Source organism: Lutjanus erythropterus, chromosome 12 (assembly GCF_056507025.1).
Source record: "Lutjanus erythropterus isolate fLutEry1 chromosome 12, fLutEry1.hap2, whole genome shotgun sequence".
Lineage (NCBI taxonomy): Eukaryota > Metazoa > Chordata > Actinopteri > Lutjaniformes > Lutjanidae > Lutjanus > Lutjanus erythropterus.
In genome coordinates this window covers 18,412,558-18,433,648 of record NC_139328.1, presented here as the reverse complement: position 1 = coordinate 18,433,648, position 21,091 = coordinate 18,412,558, and the positions used below count along the sequence as shown (strand labels likewise).

General features: G+C 39.2%; 1 protein-coding gene across 9 annotated transcripts in view; it reads left to right on the top strand.

Annotated features, from left to right (window-relative positions):
• LOC146317867 (receptor-type tyrosine-protein phosphatase mu) overlaps positions 1-21,091 on the top strand; it is a 237,728-nt gene that overhangs the window by 91,228 nt on the left and 125,409 nt on the right. For all 9 annotated transcript variants that reach the window (XM_084733216.1, XM_084733221.1, XM_084733218.1 and 6 more), the window contains exon 7: positions 10,282-10,575. In XM_084733216.1, coding sequence (XP_084589342.1) covers positions 10,282-10,575 — 294 coding nt within the window. The remainder of the gene's footprint in view (positions 1-10,281; positions 10,576-21,091) is intronic.

The following is a 21,091-nucleotide window of genomic DNA, read 5'->3' as shown; positions in this document are numbered from 1 at the left end:
TGCAACATTTCTGCTGATCGCTGCTTCCAATGTGTTACTAGATATACTTTTGCACAAGACAAACCAGTTAAGTGTAAAGTGCCTTTGTCATAAATATTTAAAATACAGTAATTTTCTAGATTTGGGTTGAATCTTGTAATGCAACCTACTTTAAATTCTGCAGAGATTTCACACCTCGATGACTCCGGCATAAGCCGACGATGTTGCGGGAAGAAAAGAGGCGTTTTCACGGTTATAAGTGTCACACATAAAAAAGCTGATATCTCCTCTTATCGTACCAGTCATAAAACAAGTGCTTAACCCTCCTAGCAATGTGTCTGAGTCGTAAATCCTCCTTAAATGTGTGTTCACCGTGTCCGTGACTCGTTTTTGGAGGAGTGACCACGGAGCGATTCTGTGGATTATGAGCCTGCTACAGTCACTCTCCCCCCACCGCTCATTACCATACACTGCCTTTTTCTTCAACATGAGGAGAGTGAATGCTTGATTATCCCAGATAATCACTTCTGCCTTTCATGCCAGTTTTCAGTCAGATTTATGCGCCTATGTGGAAGTGCACTGCATGTTTTTCCAGAGCGCCATACGGATTGGCCTGGTGCAGCCCCTCTCCCGTGGCCCCCTCGTGATGGGCTCTCCTGTAGTGCAGCCAGTGGTTCTGAAAGGAGGGATAATTACTCCCTGTCCAAGTGCTGGCTCCTTCCTTGGCCTGGTTAGAATCACCTGGAGCCTGCAGAGCGTTCGCGGTAGTATTCTGGGCCGTGTTACCAATTCAAGGCTGCCGAAGCACGGCCATGTCAGCACTAATGAGAATAGCCACCAAAAATCGAAGCCTGGCCAGCCAAGCTCGTCATTTTCCTGTGGCCACCTCTTCTCCTATCAGGAGCAGATCAATTCTTAACTCACAGCAACCCAATTAGGAAGAGTGCACAACGTAATGAGGGCCTCTTGCATCTTAGCAGGAGAGGCTCCGTGGATCTAACAGGCAAATGAAAGAAGGATTTATAAAGACTCAGGTCTAACTAATCTGACAACAGAGCAGAGTGGCAGCTCTTATTATTGCTGTCTGTGTCGTAAATGGAAAATGGATGGCAACATGTGTGTATGTCTGCAGTTGTATGAGTATGTGCTGTTTATGTATGTTTTGTAGTGCTGAAATGATTAGTCACTGGAGAGTGAATTAAGCGACAATATTGAGAAAAAAATAAACATTTAAGCAAAGGCTGCCAAAGATTCATGATTACAGCAGGTCAGATGTGGGGATTTGCTGTTTTTCTCTGTGTTATACTGTAAACTGAATATATGTGGATTTTAGACTGTTGGTTTAAAGGGATAGTTCAGGTTATTTGAAGTGGGGTTGTATAAGACAGTCTAGAGAGGCAAAGAGGAATACCAGCATGGAAGCTAAACAATTTACTACTGTGGACAGGTTCAGTGCCAAAGGCATTTTAGCCACTTAGAAAAGGTGTATGCTATATTTAGGATATTTTCACTGCTTTACTTAGCTGTTGATGCACTTTCTGATGGGAAACTGACATTATAAAAGCCAAATATAGCTCTTTCCAAATCCACCGAACTCCATAAGAAAAATCAGGAATTTTAACTCACAGAACACAGGAGTTGCTGGTCTACCACTGCCTCGATTGGTTGGTTGTTTTTTTTTATTTTGTGACCTCAGCAAATCTAAACTATCCAGTTAAAAGACAGAAGTTATACAATAACACAAACAAACAAACAAAAAGGATGTGGTAGACCAACAAACTCCCGTGTTCTGGAAGGTAAAGTTATTGATTTTGCAGATGAAGTTTGGTTGGTTTAGAGAGATTGATATTTGGCTTATGTAACGGCAGTTTTTGAATTTTTTTTTTTTTTTGTTAGACTTTTTTTAAATAGTTAAAATATGTTTTGCTGCTGACCCCGTCCTTAGCAGACCATTGCTTAGCTTCAATGCTGATACAACCCCACTTCCAAATAACAAACTATCCCTTTAACAAAACAAGCAATATCAGGTCAACACAGTGGTTTCTAGCAAATTCTGCTCAGCATTTTCACATTTTTCTCACACTTCATAGACTAAAAGATGAATCAATTAATCAGAAAAACATACACATTAATTAATGAAAAAACATTGTTAGTTGCAGTCCTGTGTTTTGGCTCTCAGTACGTCTTCATCATTCAGCGCTGGCTCCATGTGCATGTGTTTGTGGTTGCATGAGTGTGCATTTGTGTGATTGCAGTCTGGCAGGCAGGCAGGTGCTGCAGTAGAGGGGGACGCAGCTGTCGCCAGGCCGTTTGCCTGTCTGGTCAACATCGTGACAACAGCTGCTCGCTGACCCTCGCGTATGGCCGCCACTGTCATCTGCTTGCCGTCGCCCATCTCCAGCCAGGACAAAGCTCGCTTCGTGGAGCCCTTTCCAGGGCCCCCGCTGCTGCGAGGCTGCCTCGTGAGGCTTAAACAGTGGGAATTGAGTTGTTAATATCCTAAAGTGTTCCAGCACTTGAGTGTATTTCACACCGGTAATCCGTTATTTTCAGAGCGTCTGCTATGGCTGTTGAACAGAGGATTACTGCACCTACAGGAATTATTTCATCACCGTAAGCTGCTGCTGCTTTTGAGAAGCAGTAAGTTTTCAAAGTTAAATGAAATGCTTATTGCTATAATACATCATGCTGCTTAGTCGTATTGTTACAGGAATGTCCTCAAGTGATAACAGCAGAAATAGCTTTGACTGGCAGCAGGGGTGTCTGTGTATTACAGTGCATAAAAAAAGCATGTTCTCCAAAGGAAAGGAAGATTGATAAAATGATTGATTGATACCTTGGACATCTGTGCATTACAGTTCACAAAAAGTATGTTTTTTTTATACTATTAAGGGCACAATAAAGAACATGCCAGTGGTTGTCAAACAGGGGTCCTTGAGTGGGTTCTAGAGGGTCTCCAGCAAAAGGATGAATACAATATTTTAGGTTTTATCACATTTTTTAGAAGTTGGAACAACCAGGAATGAAATATTGTTGGCTGTTTTGATCGATTGTAATAAGTAGTGATTCTAGTTTGATCGCTGACTGACTATGAAGATTTTTCTTTTTAAAACTTTAATTCTATTCCTTAAGAAAAAAATCCTCTCAAATTGAGGGTCTGCATCTATTATGGGGGTTCAAAAGCTCATCAGAAGGAAGACTGATTAAATGATTGATGGATTGACCTTTGACATTTGAGTCCCACAGTATGACAGAGTCACAGGTAATTATAAGAGATGACACTAGATAAAATCAGATAATGGTGAGCTGCGGAATCAAAACTTTAGTGGTTATCAGTTGGTTGAATTTTGTTGCCAAGTTTCTCAGCCTGTGAACCAGTCATGTCTGAGTCAGCAGCTCGAAACTTTGTCATATTTTGAAGGCCATTTGGTCCTGTGCATCACAAGGTGTTCATAGAACATCATAAAATGAGTGTGCTGACAAATGTGTCAATAAAATCTGGTAACAACCTACGTGACACTTACCTCCTCAGAGATAGGACTTAAAAATTACTTTTTCCAGATTTCTGAGTTGTACTTTAGCAAGTTCTTACTTTTAAAGGTCCAATGTGTAAGATTTAGGGGAATTTATTGACAGAAACTGAGTACAATATTCATAAGTATGTTTTCATTAGTGTATAATCACCTGAAAATATAAATAAAGAGGGCGCAGGTGCTCTTCCGCCATGTTGCACTGCCTTGTTTTTACAGTAGCCCAGAACAGGTAAACCGAACACTGGCTCCAGATATGGCCTTTTGCGTTGTTTCCCAGCTGCCTCAGGCTTGTCTACATTCTTGGAAGGGAAGAGTGAGATGAGTCTGCAAGCTCACCACTAGATGCCACTAAATCCTACTAGGGCTGTGACGATAACTGCATTACTGCATTACTGCATTACTGCGGTCATATGGTGCCTATAGTTGGCTTGGGTCATTGCCATCATTACAGCAAATTTTATTTTGAATGGTCAGTCTCATGTTGACATAAGTGCATTGATCTATTAATACATCTATGGATCAGTGCTGTCACAGGACAAGTCAGGAACGCAGCTGCCGATTGGTTGACACTCAACACAAGGCACTGTGGGAATGTGAGTGGATGGCTAACAACATGCTAACAACTACAACAAATGTTTTGAATTAGATTTTCTGACTGGATTTACTTTACAAATTCTTCAAAAAGAGGCTGCAGTTTGAGGCTGGATTACAAAGCTTGTGAAAGGGATACAATCCTATCAACCTTTTAAAGGTTCAATGCTAGTGTTAGCATTAGCTTAATGTTAGGCTTTCCTGCTCAGCTTACTTCAAGGCTAACCGGCTTCACGTTTGCAGCAGTTGGGAAACAACTTGGGAAACAACTTGGTCTTGAGAAGCAGCAGCGTTTATTAACTGACATGGAACCTGTACTGAACATTTACTGACAGCTTTCTGCTAAGTTTAAGTTCTTGCTTGCTGGCAGCACCGTCTTTGGTCTGCTACTCACTCTACCTCACTTACACACCACACATACTTATGTCCTGCCTGATCCCTGAAAGGAGCTACGCTGCGCATATGACACCATCCTTCAGTTCAAGTTCAATAAAATGCAATTATTTGGGCAGTCGTGGGAATATATAGCTTTTTTTAAAAAAATAAAGAAACATATTATGCAATAAGATAAATTACACCAGGTTTATTAATCACACATCCCATCTGCTTTGCTGAAGAGAAAAAAAAAAATAAAAGCCACTCAAATACAAGAAAACCTCACTTCTCGGTCCTCTGAAACCAACATTGGGAAATCCATTTTATACATTTAAGCCTCATTTGATGTTTTAAAATATTACAAATGCCAATCATTACAATAGCAGTGTTTTTAATGCTCCATCATACGATGAGGGATGAGGGTATTATGTGGTGAGCCTGTGCTGCTTTCTGTTGTTTAAATGACTCCAGGCATATTGCCTCTTAACTCACTTAAATCCCTTTTAAGACATGACTATAAAAGACCAAAAACAAAATAAACCAGATTTTGGATTCACCTCATTGTTCTGTCTGGCTTCAGCACGCAGACTGGTGCACTGCGTGTAAGTCCAGGAGAAGACCTGCTGGATTAGCTGGTTCGCTTTAGGTGATGTTTGACAGCCACACTGGAAGCTTGGATTAGTGGCAGTTTAGGGACCTACGACGGAGGTCACCATGGGGTAACAATCTGCTGAGGGAGGGCCTCCAATTCTCTATAAGACACCTCTGCCTGCACCTAACGTGCCGGGAGACTTCCTCTCCATGACAACTGCATGAGAAGCAGCCAGGCGACTAATGGCATTATTCTGTAACATGTGTGTGCTCATTAGAGCTCCTCGCCGTGGCCTCTGGGACGTGTGCCTATTGTAGTGTCTGACAAGGGGAGATTCCTAAACAGTACCATGGCTGTGGGTCACAGCTCTTTGTTGACAATGGCAGGTTTTTGGTTGCACCTGGAGACGGGAGTGTGCGAAGCATGAAAGACATGATGGTGGACTGGTTTTGTTGTTCCCATATTTAAAAGGCCAATTTACATGTTTTCACTTACCTGTAGTGATATTTATCCATTCGGATTGTTTTGATGGGAGTAACTGAGTTTTGGAGTTGTGCGCCATAGAGATGTCTGTCTCCTGAATATCATGGAACTAGATGACACTCGGCTTTTGGTGCTCAAAGTGCCCAAAAAATATATTTGAAAAACTCAACAACAATGCCTCTGTCCAAAAATCAAGACCTGGTCAATCAAGATGATCCACATACCTTGTTGTGACCAGTTTCATGTAGGGCTGAGAAAGTCAAAGATTCAAATAATCAGTCGGAGACCCATCAGTTGACTGTTGGTTGTTGGTTAATTGAAGAGGGAAGGTGAAACAAGTGGTTGGTAAACAAGTTTCTGCTCTTGTTTTGTAGCACTGTCATTGTTCACAGAGCACTGCAACAACATCGCAGCCTGTAAACTTCAGAAACCAAGTTTGTAAATCACCACAAATCACAAAAATAACTATGATGGAAGTAGAGAAGAATGATAGAAATGGAGCGCAGGTGATGCACTGTCAGCCCCCAGCGTACTGCAGAGCATGCAGAGCAGGAAGCACTTTTTTTGCCATTGACAGGCTCAGATTGTTATTATAAGTGTCTGACAACATTATGGAAAGGTTCGCTCCAGCGAGAGACATTTTTTCAAAGAGTTAGATATGTTTTGTTTCACCACATTCCCAGACACCAAACTGTAATGTTACAGTCTTTTCAAAGCTATCAGTTTTAGTCAAACGTGACGGAAGCTAACTTTTTCTTACCACTATTCCAACAATCACCATTTCTGGTTTGCTCAAAATAAAACCTTAATTCACAGCATGGAAGAGCGGGCAGAGCAGGGCAGTCGATGCCTGTCAGTCTGCAGTGTGCTGGGATTTCATAACTGAAATATAAAGGGACGAACACTTACTTTCTCCAACTGTGTGAAAATCAGATGTTTTCACATCACATATGATGTCTTATTGGTAAAACATACTCATGTAGGCTTATCTAGGAATTTAGGGTGGCGCTCTGAATTGAAAAAAAAAATAAATAAAAAAAGGAAGTGGACATCTTAGTGTTGTGATGACACCAAAATTTTGACTTTGACACCAATACCATGTTTAGTGTCATGATAGTACAGCATGCTGAGAGTAAATTTCTAATTTGTGTCCATGTATGAAAAGTTCCAAAAACAACAAACTGGAATTATTCTTTATAGACATTAAAAGTTTCTAATAACAACTCCCTTCAAATATTACTGCAGCCTCCTCATGCCTTGTTATATAATAATACAAACCTGAAAATATACCCCAGTTGAAATAACTTGTCTGACATTTGGAGAAGCCTCATTAAACCAGAAATGGTACAAGGTTTAAGCAAGATTACACAAATATTGGTGACATAAGAGAGAAAAGGCCATCTTCAAGGTTGTCACTGAACACCACATTTGTGTGGAAGAGATAAATTTGAACTTGAGACACTTGAAGGTTCAAAGGTCCCAGAAATGAATTACTTTCCAAGTATGAATATACTATTCATTTTGGAGTCTGGAAATCTTATTTTTTTATATTTTATTTAAAGACTGAAGTTCTCTATTATTTAAAAATAACTAATAATTTGTTCTTATTGTGCACCATTTAGTGGGGGTCCTTTTCAAGGACCTGGTCATTTGTGCAGTAGGTGTGGTTTGCACAAAGGCTGCAACAAGTTCGATATTAAAAAACAGTTTCTCAGTTATTGAGTTATTCTGACAATATTTTTTAGCGATAAAACATTTTGAAACTGTTTGAATATAACAAGTGCAATTGTCTGATTTTGACACAATGATTGAATCTGTAAATTATACTTTTTTTTGTCTACTTTTAACTCCTTTTGAACAGCAATACTGAAATGTAAGTACATTTATCCTAGTTCTACATTGCAGTCTACTCCACTACAATTTAGAGGTAAATTCTGTTCTTTTCAGTCCACTATATTTATTTTACAGTTGTAGTTACATCCTAAAAATTTGCAAATTAAATATGAGTATCTTATGAAATATCATGCATTGCTGCAGAAATAGGGTAACACTTTACAATAAGACTACCCTTAGAAGTGATTTATACATGGTTTATAATTAGGCTACTAATAAATATTTAGCAATCATTAATAAGCTGTTATAACAGATTAGAAAAAATAGAGTTAGATTCACCTCAAAGAGCAATAACATGAAAATGCTGCTTACATGTTGATGCATCAGTCATATTAATAATATTAATCTTGTAGTAGTTTATTGGTCAGAGGGGACATTTTTCTGTATTTAGTTATTTAACTTAATAGCATGAAGTACTAGTTTGCTAATAATACTGATACTTGAGCAACTCAATACAGAACTTTAAAATACTTGTAATAGAGTACTTGCTCAGTGTGGTACTGATACTTTTACTCAAGTAAAAGATCTAAATATTTTCTAAAGCACTTTTGAACAGGTCTCTCGTGGCCCCGTGGAGTTTTCTTGTAAACAAGCAAAGTTGCATCCAGTCTTACCCACCAAAACAATGTGTGTATTCTTGAGGTCTGAGAACAGAAGAACATTTCACACATTTATTTCATAAGACAGGTATGTAGGAGAGGGATCAAACCTTCCAAGTAAACTCCCGCACACTGTCAAACTTCCAATAGTACATTTATTTGAGACATTTTTATACTAGACACTCATGAGACAAATGGTTGTGATAATGAGAAGCCATCTTAAATAGCAAGTGGCTGTAAGTCTGCAAACAAACACATTGCCCATGTCCACTAGAAAGTCATAAATACCAGAAATCAATTAGAAATATGTGACTATGACTACAATATCATACATAGAGCTAGAAAAGTAATAATAAAACCTACTGTATACTAGCAGTAATCATACATGTACCCCAAATGTTTGCATTGAATGAGTAGAAATGAATGCGTAAAAGGCGAAATTGCTTTTTAAAAAAGATACATTTCCCAAAATTACAGACAGGTGACCCTATAGGGATACATTCTCCTTCATACATACTCTATGATGTTTTAAACATATGTCAAATAACAATAATTAAATTGAAAAACTGTTTAGCTTAAGTAGATTCCTATAAATTAATCCTACAGGTCCTGTAGGATTTCAGTCAAAATATGTACATATTTAGCAGGTTACATTTGTGGATGGACCTAACATAGAATAAAGAAAAAGTCAACACCTATAATAAATTTACTTAGAATGCTCAACCATAATAAATCCTTGTCCATTTTGAGCATCTCCTTCCTCATAAAACATTTGCAGAGTACATTTCTTTCCAAGCATTTTAAATATGATCCAAGTCGTCTTCTGTCCTACCTTTGCTGGAGCACTGCAGCATATCTTGGTGTGTTACCACCACCTGTTGATGAATAGGATAGTGTGAAAGCATTGGCAGGAATGCCTGCTGTGTCACTTGCATGTGCATAAGATAAACAAAACAGAAACCCACTCTGTAAAACAGCTCCATATTGCCACTTAAGGTCTAATACCTCAGGGCAATGGTTACCTGCACTTCGGATTAGTTAAAGAGATTTGTGCACATAGAATTACTCTTATTCACAAGAAGAAGTAAAACTTGCACATCCAAAACTAACAAGTGCAGAGCATGCACACCTGAACTGCATCTCCCACAAATCCCTTTTATATGCTGCTCCTTTGTATTGACAGTTATGTTTTGGTGAAAAAGTAAAGCTGGCTGGATTACATTTTTCTTGAAAATGTCAGTCATGACAGTGATATCTGTAAGATAATCACTGCCAAGAATATTTAGTTGCATCTGACAACTAAAATAATGAGGGGCTGATTTGTGTTTGTCTGTAAAAGTAAAAATAGTCAACATACTTTGAAGGGTCAGTGTGTAGGATTTGGGAGGCTGTAGATTTTAACCAGCTGAATACTGCTCGCCTTGCCCACCCCTGGGCTATGGTGGAAACATGGTCATGCAACATGGCAGTGTCCATGGAAGACGACCCATTGCCTCTGTTGATATGAATAGCTTATTTTAAGGTCACAAAATTCTTATTTTCAGGTGATTATATTGAAATATATAATGAAATATATAGTGAAATATACTGAAAACATGCTTGTAAATATTTTATTCCATTTCTGACGTATTCTGCCAATAAATCCCCCTGAATTGTACATACTGGTCCTTTAAAATGTTGTAGAATTGTGCTTCATGCTTTCCCCGCAATGACTTTCAGCTTTCAATAGAAGAGCAAAATTCCACAACAGTCATGAGTTGAGAGATTAAACCAGCTCCTCAATCAGACGAGAGATGACAACTACTGTTGTCAATTATCAGAGGCTTTTCCACACAAGTCCTTGATTAAAATCAATATGTTGTAGAAAAGCAGCATCATTTGCCAAGGTCTTGGTGACTTTAGTCAGTGTACTGCTCATGATGAGAGTCCTCTTCAAGCTGGAACTATTGATTGTTACGTGGCTCTTCTAAATACCACGATTATTGAAAAACATGAAGATACTCTTAATGTGCTTCAAAAACATTTTGATGTTGATTGTTTAAAAGAAAAATTGATTTTGAGCGTCTTGTTTGTTTGGTACAAACATTCATCCACAGGTTTTTCTTTTTGGAACGTCAATCCTTTTTACACAAATTTATAATACATAAATGTTTTCTGTATTGTCAAGACTTTCCATCATTTCACCGTTAAACTTTGGTTATCTAACCAAACTATCAAAAACGTTTTGTTTCCCTAGAGCCCCCAGTGCCGATAGCACCACCTCAGCTGACTGCTGTCGGTGCCACCTACCTGTGGATCCAGCTGAACGCCAACAGCATCAATGGGGACGGCCCGATCATCGACAGGGAGGTGGAATACCGCACTGTGTCAGGCACCATGTACGACCTGCAGCCTGTAGACAAGACCACACACAAGATCGGCCACCTGGATCCAGACACAGAGTATGAAATCAGCGTTCTGCTGACCAGACCTCTGGAGGGAGGCACCGGAGCCCCTGGACCCCCGCTGAGGGCCAGGACCAAATGTGCTGGTGAGGCCAAAAATATCCTTCCTTACAGAGCACCACTGGGGGTTTAGGGAAATTACACATTATAGCGTTTCATTGTCGCCTGAACAGGCTTAAAAACTAGTTAATACATACATGTTGTGTTATGTTAATACAGTATCTAAACCAATTAAAGTTTTAACACACACAAAGATTTTCTCCAAGCTTTCCAAGTTTACGAGAACTAGACAGAAGTTTTATTTTAGACAGTCCAGTCAAAGTACTCCTGTAACAGACGTTGCAACACAATACAGTCGTTGGCAAGTTTCCCTCTCTCAACTCGGCCTTGATAATTAATGACAGTTTCACATCAAATACGATGCCCAGAGAAGAGCTTTTTATATCGGTTACAAAATGATTTGCTATTGTTTGAACCAGAAAATGAAGTTGACAGAATTAAATACTAACATAAGGAAAGCGCTCACTAGTCATATTGACCTTTGAAAGAACTTTGTTAAAGGCGGCATGATTAAAAGAAAAACATTATAAAGACAGCGTCTGTATCAGCAGAGACCTTGCCATCTGCCTCTTTTTTTTCTCATTTTCACAGCGCTGTGCAAGAACAGGAGAAAGGTCTGGCTGAACCCATTATCATCCTGAAATTGATTAAAAAAAGCTCTTGTTTGTTTGTATTTCTAAACCAACCATGGTAGACTTTGGCATCGCAAATCCTGGGATGCAGAGATGGTGTCCTTGCAAAGTTGGCAAGGCAACATGAAATTCTGACTCTCACATGTGCAGCTGACTAATGTAAGCTAATGCTAACTCCTTGAAGCTGTGAAATCCTTCTCTAGCTGACATTTTTAAGTTTCCATCTGACATGTTTTAAAACAAGAACCCCGTGAAAGTGTTTATGTAATGTAACCTAGCTGCTATGTACGTGATATAACGTTAATGCTAAAAGACTGAGGATAAAGCTAGCTTACATCTCAGCAAACACTGGTTGGATGGCGTCGTACGGCAGGCATATCTACATGATAGATAAAAGAAATATACTCATTAATGTGGGAAAAAGAAGCACAGGGATTAGATTAGTGCAGTGGACCTTGAAAAGGGTCACTCAGCCAGACGAGCCGGACTGCGATCGTGAAAGAGTTGAGTGAGATGCATCGTCATCGGCCCACTTAGATTCTGCATCAGCCCACATTCTCCTCCTCCTCCTCAAAGCCAATAACGAATACAGATGCAAGTGGAATTTAACAAGTTTGACTGGAGGTAAAGGTTCTGCAGCTAGTTAGCTAACATTAGTTGGACAGATTTGCTCATGTTTGCAGCTCATGTTGGAGACGATGAAGACAGAGTTTAATCCATTCTCCACATGTGTGCTCTTGTGTTTCACGTTATTGAAAGACTACAAAAAAGACGCCATTGTCAAGACTCATGAAACGCAGAGTATTGCTCTTCTCAGAGCCTCCTGCACACTCTTTCAACATGTAGAGAAATGCAAAACTTGACATGCCTGCGGTGCCCTAATTACAGTCGCTAAGCTATGACTGGACAGTTGCTCTTTGGAGGCGGGGCTTAGCGAAGGGTCAGTTGGGCCTAACTTAACTCCCGTTTGCGTTGAATCTGCAGCGTGCTTAATGTGAGTGTTTTAGTTTGTGACTGAGCTATATCCCAGTGACGATAGCTGCTACGCATCTAAAAATAAAGCTCTGTAATATCTCTGAAAAAAAAAAATTAAAAATGAGGTTCACTCTCACTGTGAGCACTTTGTACTTTGGTTCCAACACAAAAACACAATGTCTGATACAACAGAGAACAAAAGTGCTCCACTTGATTAAATAGAGAGAGAGGCAGATATTGGAATTTCTAACAGTCCTGTGAACCAGTGGTCAAAACAGTTCAAGCAGAACATTCATTCAGCAGTTTTTAAAAAAAATATAATATTATTATTGCCTTAGGCTTGTTGTTGAGTTTAAGCCACCCTTAATTTGCTTTAACAAACAAAACATTTTTAAAACATTCCCATTTTTACAAATCACCCCTGCATACAATAAATATCTATCAGGGTCCCATTGTTGGTGGAGCTCCATTGTGTTTCCTCTAAAGCCTCATAGCATTTGAAGCAAAAAAGTCTAGCTCATAATGGTCCAACATATATCATTGCCATTTTACTTACGTAATTATTTTTTCTATAGTAGACAAAGCCCTTTGTGTTTTTGTTGTTCCCACCTATGGATCTTCATTAAGATTTGTGGCATCTGGACATAAATTGTCTCCTATCTGAGTAATGTATTCCACACCAAGCACCTGCAACAATTAGAGCTGCGCATCCTTTTTTTTACGCTCCTATGTAACAGAAAAAATCTGATAACACCTATGAACCAGTGGAATAATAAGTTTAAGTAAACTCCTCTAACTTCCCTTGTTATTTGGAACAGCTGTGTGTCAGAATAATTGATATGATTTATAGTTGGCTTGAAACATAGAGCTGAAAACTGCCCCTGCCACATGGTTAGCTTCATAACTACTTGTTTATTCAGCTTAATTCTCATTCCAAAGCCCTGGCAAGCTTCCTAATTCATCAGCAACACAGATTGATATCATGTGTGAAGCCGAGTGCCACCTTAAATTTGGATCATTATATCGCCACTGTACTGTGGGCATTCAAACTCAAACATGTACATAAACACTTTGCGAATGGCTGATGATATTGTACAAATTGCCCTTCTCACAACATTAACCAGCCAAATTCCCATGCTGTACTAGGATGCCAACTTGGGAAACAAAACAAACCTAGCCTCAGCATTTTCCCAGGCTAATGCTTTTTGGTGTCCAGAGAAATGCTGATGAAAATGAGATTTTTCTCCCCTCCCTGCCTGGGGACGTAACCCCCTCTCCCCACTGTGAAGGTCACAAGCTTATTCATTTTTAGTCTGGCTGATAGGGATGAATGGCCCTACCTGCGCAGCCTTCTGAGCCAGGCCTGGCTTCTGCAGGGGGTCCTGCCCCCTTGGCCACCCTGCCGGTCACAGTCGGGGAGATTGATGGCCCCGGCTCCTGAAGTGTGTTTGAGGAAGCAGCTCTTGATCTTGTCCGGCTCTCTGCTGGTCTTTCCCACTGACAGGCGGGCCTCAGCAGAGCTCCTAATTGAACGGTTAAGACTCACAGGGCTGTGTGATACATCACTGTTGATACAGACAGGCTCAGAGACTCGCTCCCTTTCTCCCTGCACTGCTGTCTGGAGGCGCTAATGAAAATCTGTGGCCACTTTGGAGCACTGTCTCTCACATAATTATTCATAGCCATGCCTTGGTCACTTCGCAAACTGAGCAATGTTTCTGATGACAAAGGATGTTTTAATTCAATCTTCTGTAAAATGGGGAATGTATAATGCAAGGACGCCACCAATTCAATTCAGACGCAGGAGGAAGAAAGGGGTAGCCTTGAAAGGTTTTCTTTCCTCATGAAGCACTTCCATTACTTTCCTAGTGAACATCAAAAGGATGTCTTATCCAAGGCTCTGTGATTGCTCGAGGGGGTTATTTGCAGGTTTCAGGGGTTTGCAGAATGATTCAAACAACATTTTGCTTCTGCATATCCTCATGTCTTTGCGCCGTTGATGTTGGATTTCACAACTTGTTAACATTTGTTATTTTCCCATTTTCCTATTGGCCAAAATTACTCACCAAACATTTTTCTGAGGTGAAAGAGGGAAACATTTGGTAAATGTGAAATTTATGTGTCTGTGTGAAGTTGTTTACCACTTCAGACTTCTCCTCGCTCGGTAAGTGCTACTTGAAGGAAGACACTGTATTATCAGGTGGTGCCCCAGGATCACAGCAGGGTGCCCTGAATTTCAGCAACACTACTGAGAGACCATCTCACACAGAGAAACCATTTCCAGCCCACGCTAGGAAGGCAGATAAGTGAGCCTTAAACAACTACTCCTCTGCAGTCTGAGTTGTACTTTAGATCTGTCTGGAAAACTGTTTGCCGGAGCTTTTCGCTCTTTGCATCGCAATCTGCTTTCACAGTCACAGGCACATTTGGAACATGGTTTCACTTCACCATACAAGCAAACGTTTGAAACGTTTTGTTACTCCGATAAAACATTCATTCTGATGACAATTACTTTTTGTCACTTTAACAATGGCTGTGGTTACATCGACAGTCGTTCTTCAGCCTGATTGAAATAATTCTGATGAGAGATTCCAGCTGAACTGTTTTAATGGAAGAGATAAAGTGTGCATCTACATCCTTCAAAACATTTAATCAGAATATAACTTTTTTTGATATGTGCAAACTGGTTCTGCCAACGGGGAAGCATTGAATCTTCTGGAATTATAAAAGAAGATAAAGTGGCAGTGTTGAAATATTCCCGTGGACCCACATTGCATTCTGGTAACAATGTTTGCGTTTCTGCTATTGTTCTGAGCAGCAATCTCAGCAGAAGGGTTGTTGGTTCGGTTGATATGTTAACATTTTCCAACTGGCCAATGTCAGCCCAGCAATGGGCTATTGTCGATATATTCGCCCTTCCTTTCCCACCTCCTCTCGTTCTCCTGAGTGTCAGCTAGGAGATGTGTGCGAGCCACATTACCTACACCATGGTTCTGCGACTCTTTTGTCCCTCGCCAGTGGCTCCTTGTGGCTTTGGCAAGAAATTATATGCAAATTTACATTTGAATTTTCATTAATCATTGTTGTAGGTCTAGAGTAGGGATGGTAACAGAGGATCTAGATCTAGATCTAACAGAGGATAAGTTGTTAAGAATTTGGTCAATCAAGTAAAATATAATCAATATACTATCAAATGAAGATCTGGAATATAATAGATTATTGTTATGAATGTGCTCTAAAGATATCTGATATTCAGGTCTGTGTTTAATGTGTAGACCTTTTTGTCTTTATGTGTTTGGGCTATGTAATGCTGTCAGAATATACGATAGGTTGCTATGGAAATAAAGCTTTGATTGAGGAGGCACTGTTTGGTATAAGCAAACTTTTTATGTTTTTCTGACAACAATTAATTGATTAATTGATTGTTAATGTAGATGATCACTGATTAAGGAAAGGGCTTCCAACTTGTTACCCTTGTCTAAAGTGATTCTTAGGTTCTACAAGTGTAAGAATGTGTAGCCTATACACACACAAAATCAGTTTAAATATTTTGTCAGCTAAAGTGCGTCCCGTAACTAAGACACGCTTAATTGCCTTGTTCATTGTAAAACACATTTTATTTTCAGTTGACAAAAAAAATCCTGTAAAACTCATCAAAACTGTCTTTGTTAGTCTTCCCACTCTAACAACAAACACCATCTCTGGTTTGGTTGAAATAAATCCTTCATTCATTGCGTTAGATGTGAAAATAGCCTGGCTCTACAGGCTGTTTTTCTCTCATTCGTCCTCCAGCTCAGTTCACTCATTGTCCAGCTGGGTGGGTGTGTACTGAGCTGCTGAAAGAGAGTGCATCCCTCCAGGATTTTGTAGTTTTTTGTTTTTGTTGAAGCCTAAAATGCCTGATTTCACAGCAGCTTTTCCAAAAAACTGTGGTGCTGTTGCAATGTCTTTAGCTGTTTGTTGCAATGAAATTGTGGGAACAAGTGACAATTGCAAAAAAAGTTGTTTTTTTTTTTTTAATAACTCATCAAAAATCAAAGGCAACTTATTCTAAATAATCTTACCAAAAGGGCTCAGGATTACAAAATGTCTAACAAAATATTTGTTTCAGTCCCTTTGACAAAATAAAAAATAAAAATACAACTAATAAAACAGCGAGTCGGTTCATTGGAACGTAGATGTATGTTGTTTTTGTGGGGGACTGCTATGATTAGCCTGCAGGAAAAAAAAATGTGGAAAGTTGCAGAGATTGAACAAAATTGTAAGGTCATGCAAAATTCAGATTGTTTGAATTTGCGTTAATATTCCCCAAAAACCATCCCTAGTCCCTTCACCAAAAGGAAAAAAAAGAAAAAGGTCACCTACTGTTACCCTCACATGGGGAGCTGAAAGAATATATTTCTTTGCTAATAATATAATCCTATTGAATCTAGAAAGGGTGTAAACCACCCCTCTCTACCTGACTGAAAATTGGTTCTGATCAGGATCAGGCCAGCCTCTTCCAATTAAGGTGTTTACATGAGGCATTTATATTCTGATTATTCTGATTATTAGTGAAATACCAGGGTCACTGTAAGCACAGCTATGTCTAAATCAATCAGTTAATTATTTTAAAACCAAGCCAAGTGAGTCAGAGTAAGAGATGCACACGCATGTTTTTACACAGCACTTGTTTTCTGATGCAGCAGAGATGATTTCATACTAGTTTCCATGGTAGAAGAACAGTCTGTCCTGTGTGCCTCATCTCCACCCTATGGCCTCCGCTGTCCTGCTGGCTCTCAGGCGCTTTAAAAATGGCAGTACATGATGTCCATGCTGGGTCCAAACACCTGCTCAGACTTTAGCCTCTGCCAACTCCACATCTCCATCTATAAGTTGTCTCCATCTGCGCTCCAGGACCACGTGGGAGTAGTCTCATCTGTTTGTTTTTACTTTGCCATTCTGTTGCACTGAGTGCTATTAAACACAGGGGAATCAGCGCTAATCAGGGATCAGCCCTTGCTTAAACACTCGTTTATAACAGTGGAGAGTAAGGAGGAGCTGCACAATTATGCTCACCCACACCAAGGTTGGCTATTTGCATTTAGCCTCCTGGTTAATTTGAGAGAGACCAGGTCTGTGTTGATGCAAATAAGAATGACGCCAGTATTTGGCAACATGAAAAAGATCGGTAGTAATAGATTTTCTTTTTTTCATTTGCCAAATACAATGATTTGACTCAGTGGCAATTATGTAGGGACATAACAAATCTTCAGAACACATGTAAATGTTGCTGCAGTGATTGTTAAGACAATTTTCCAGCATGCTCCTTCATTCTCTAAAAAATCTGCAGACTTTCCCTATTTAATATCAAGTTAATGAGGGAAAGGAGGATTTGTGTTTTAAAGGTTTGCTTGCACTTATTAAACACGTTTTAATGGAAGGTAATTTTTATCTCCGGCAGGCATAAGCCTTGAGGGGATCATGCGATTGCTTGTGTTTGTGTGTGCATGATAAGCGGACCTGCAGCCTGTCCACAGCTAATCTTTAATACGACTGGATCAGTCAGCCTTTTTTTTTTTTTTTTGTGGCACAAACCTTCACCTGGATTTGAGGATGAACCGATTAGATTAGATTTTGGTGGTTAAAGGTTAAAAGTCAATGTAAAATGTCTAATAGGATACTAGTAGTGCCATTAAACTACAAAATAAATGCAATCCATTACAGTTACAGACAAAAAAAATATGTAATTACAGTTACTAATCACCAAGAGGTTACATCCAAACATTCTTTTCCGGTTGCTGTTGCAAGTTTTTAATGTGTGCATACAAAAAACTCTTATTTTATGGGCAATACAAGAGATATTGTGATTTGCATTCAACATGGACTCATGAGATCCAGTGATGAAGGACAGCATGGCTTCTTGAAGATAACCTGGCTCTATGGCTTCTCTTGTAAGTCTACCAGTTCAGTTGTTCTTCAGTGATGTCAGCAGACAGGTTTTCTTCCTCCAATGCCAGTTTGGTCTCCTCTGGATAATGGAAGTGAATAGAATTCTTAATTTATCCAGTGATGTCCTTGGCAGTAGCAGTGGCTTTAAACTTCATGTTGGAGGTCTTTTGGTCATACACAGTCAACATTTTTCAACACTCCTTGCTGCCATTTTAAAGCCAGCCGTTAACTGTAAATTATGAGCTTTGCAGGTAGCCCATCTGTTGATGGAAAGAGCTGCTTTTACATCAAGTAGAAATGTAAATACTGGAACCTGGAAACAAAACATCATAGCAGCCACACTCATTGAAGCAGTGTTGTAAAATAAAAAAAAACACATATACTGTGGGAAAGAGGGCTTTCAGATATTCTGGGGAAGAAAAAGAAAAAAAAAAGGAAAATTGGATGCTTCTTGCATCAAAAAAATTAATTAATTAAATTAATTAATTAAAAATAAATTCCTAATATTTATTTACTGCAAAGCCTCTGTTGCAGACACCAGAGCTGCTACAACAAAACTTGCAGACTGGTAGCCAATACGTTTACAGTCATGACTTTACTCCTCTTCTTGGTGAAGTAAAATATTTCTCTACAAATGCTTAAATGACTAGTTCAACTAGTTTCATCCAAAACTACCCAGTCTTTGCTTACACGCTACTTTTCATCATTACTAACACTACTATATCTTATATCCTGGTCTGCAAACATAGATATACAGATCAGATGGACCACTTGTTAGAAAAATCTATTTTTTTTATGTGCATTGTGATTCTTTTTAAATGCATAAAATTGACATAAAATGGGGAACATCAACAGAATCCCTCTTGCTAAGAATTAACAGTAGATGCAGGTTAAAGAGGGTACTGTAGCTTCAGAAAAAGGTGTTATATTCTCCATGACTAGAGTAACACTTCCTACACATTCTTCTGTACATTGTAATGTACTGTGATTAGTTTTTTTTAAATTGTGTGTAAAACATGACCTCAATAATGAAAGTCCTCCTGTGCAGATCTGTATTAGCCATAAAAATCTTGATGATTGATGTAATACCATTACTGCCAGACCTTGAAATTTGTGAATCACACACAAACTATTACTATAAATATGTTACTCTATCTGCACATTGGGCATGATAAGAGTTATATAAGCTGTACAGTTAACCATCTGTCAATGCGGTGCACTAAAAAAATTTAACCTTTTCTTTCATTTTCTCTTTTAAACCTTCCTTTTTTCTCCAATTGTTCAGCTGCCAAACAAGGCTTTCAAAAGTGCATTCCACAGTATAAAAGACCCTTTTTCCAGTGCATTCCTAATTTATCAAGGAACCACTTACTTTGATAGACAAGAAGATTTAATTACCTGACTTACTGTAAGGACAGTTGGGGCTCACTACAAATTGAATAAAGTATTTGTGAATGCTCTTATTCACTTGTAATTTTGTTTCAAGCTCTGGTTGGCTGTGGCAAATTCACTGGTCAAATTTCATTTCAGTTGAACTTACAAAATTGTGAGACTCTCCAGTGTCAGGACATTGTGAAAGCAAGTGTGAGATTAAAGTGACAGTCCAACCCAAAATTAAAAATACATATTTTTCCATCAACCTGTAGCTCCATTTATCCATCTAGATTGTTTCGGAGTCACCAAGTTTTGGAGATATCAGCTGTAGAGAGGTCTGACTTCTCTTTAACACAAGGGAACCAGATGGCACTCGGCTTGTGGTGCGTAAAGCGTTAAAAAAAAACATATGGAAAACTCAACAGCAATGTCTCTTTCCAGAAATTATGACTCATTATTTTCTTTCTACCATCAACCATCAACCATCACCTGCACCCATCAACCAATCCCAACTCTTCAAATACCAACATTTTGTCACCGCCCCTCAGCGTCTCATACTGATACACAATGTATCGTTGAACAGCTATACCTGATACTGCCAGAAAAACCTTTTAATACATGGTCCAATGATGGAAGTCATGTCACGTATGGAACGTTACAGTGTGTACCTTAAAATTTCATGATGTTCTGTGCTAACATTACAGCTCAGTTATGGAGGATGCCATGAATGTTTACATCCCACATTGTCACAGGCATGAGTCTCTCGTCTATGATTGGATTATCTTGGGTAACTGGCTCATGATTTCTGCAAACAGACATTGCTGGTGTATTTTTTGGTGATTTGAGCACAACAAGCCAAGAAGTTCCATTATTCTGAAAGAAGCCCAAAACTAGGCAACTCACACCACAATAAGCTATAAGGATAAATGGCACTATGGGCCGGAACAAACACTCAGGAAGACGTGTTTATATTCTTGTGTAGACTGAAAAAGTGTAATTAAAGGAAAAAGAGACGCTGAGTAGGAAGAATACTGCAAACTGTAAGTCCAAGGGCAGAGATACGGGGTGATAACAGATTCTGTTTGCTAAAAAGAGGTATCAAGTTCTCAATTTGTGGGAAGCTATTGTTAGTCTGCTAACGAGGTTAGCTCCATCAGCTTGCATTATTTCTAGTTGCACTTAACCGAGCCAGCATATTACCTTGTCTAACAAAGCCTTGACATTTTATTAACCAAGGTAGAATGATGATCTGTCAGCTGGCTTCATGCATGTCTACAGGGCAAATTGCCTTGGCAAGGTCTAACTCTTTATGACGGTTGCTTTTTTTTCTTTTATCTGCGGCTGAGATTGAGCACATCTGTCTCTGTGGGTCTAAAAGGAACGGAAATTGTTTGTGAGGTTTGATGTGTCTAATTAATGCTATTGTTGCCTTAAGACATGAATAGAAAGCCACTTCACCTCACCATCTCAGATAACACTGGTTTGGTTTGTCAGCCACAATAGCTGGCAGTCATGTGACCTATAGGGTTTATGTATTGTCTGCAGCAAGGCGAATGAAAAGCCTCGGTTTGAGGCCCATTGAATTTGTGTTCCTTTGTCAGTCAGAGAAAACAGGGTAGATTGAGTTTGT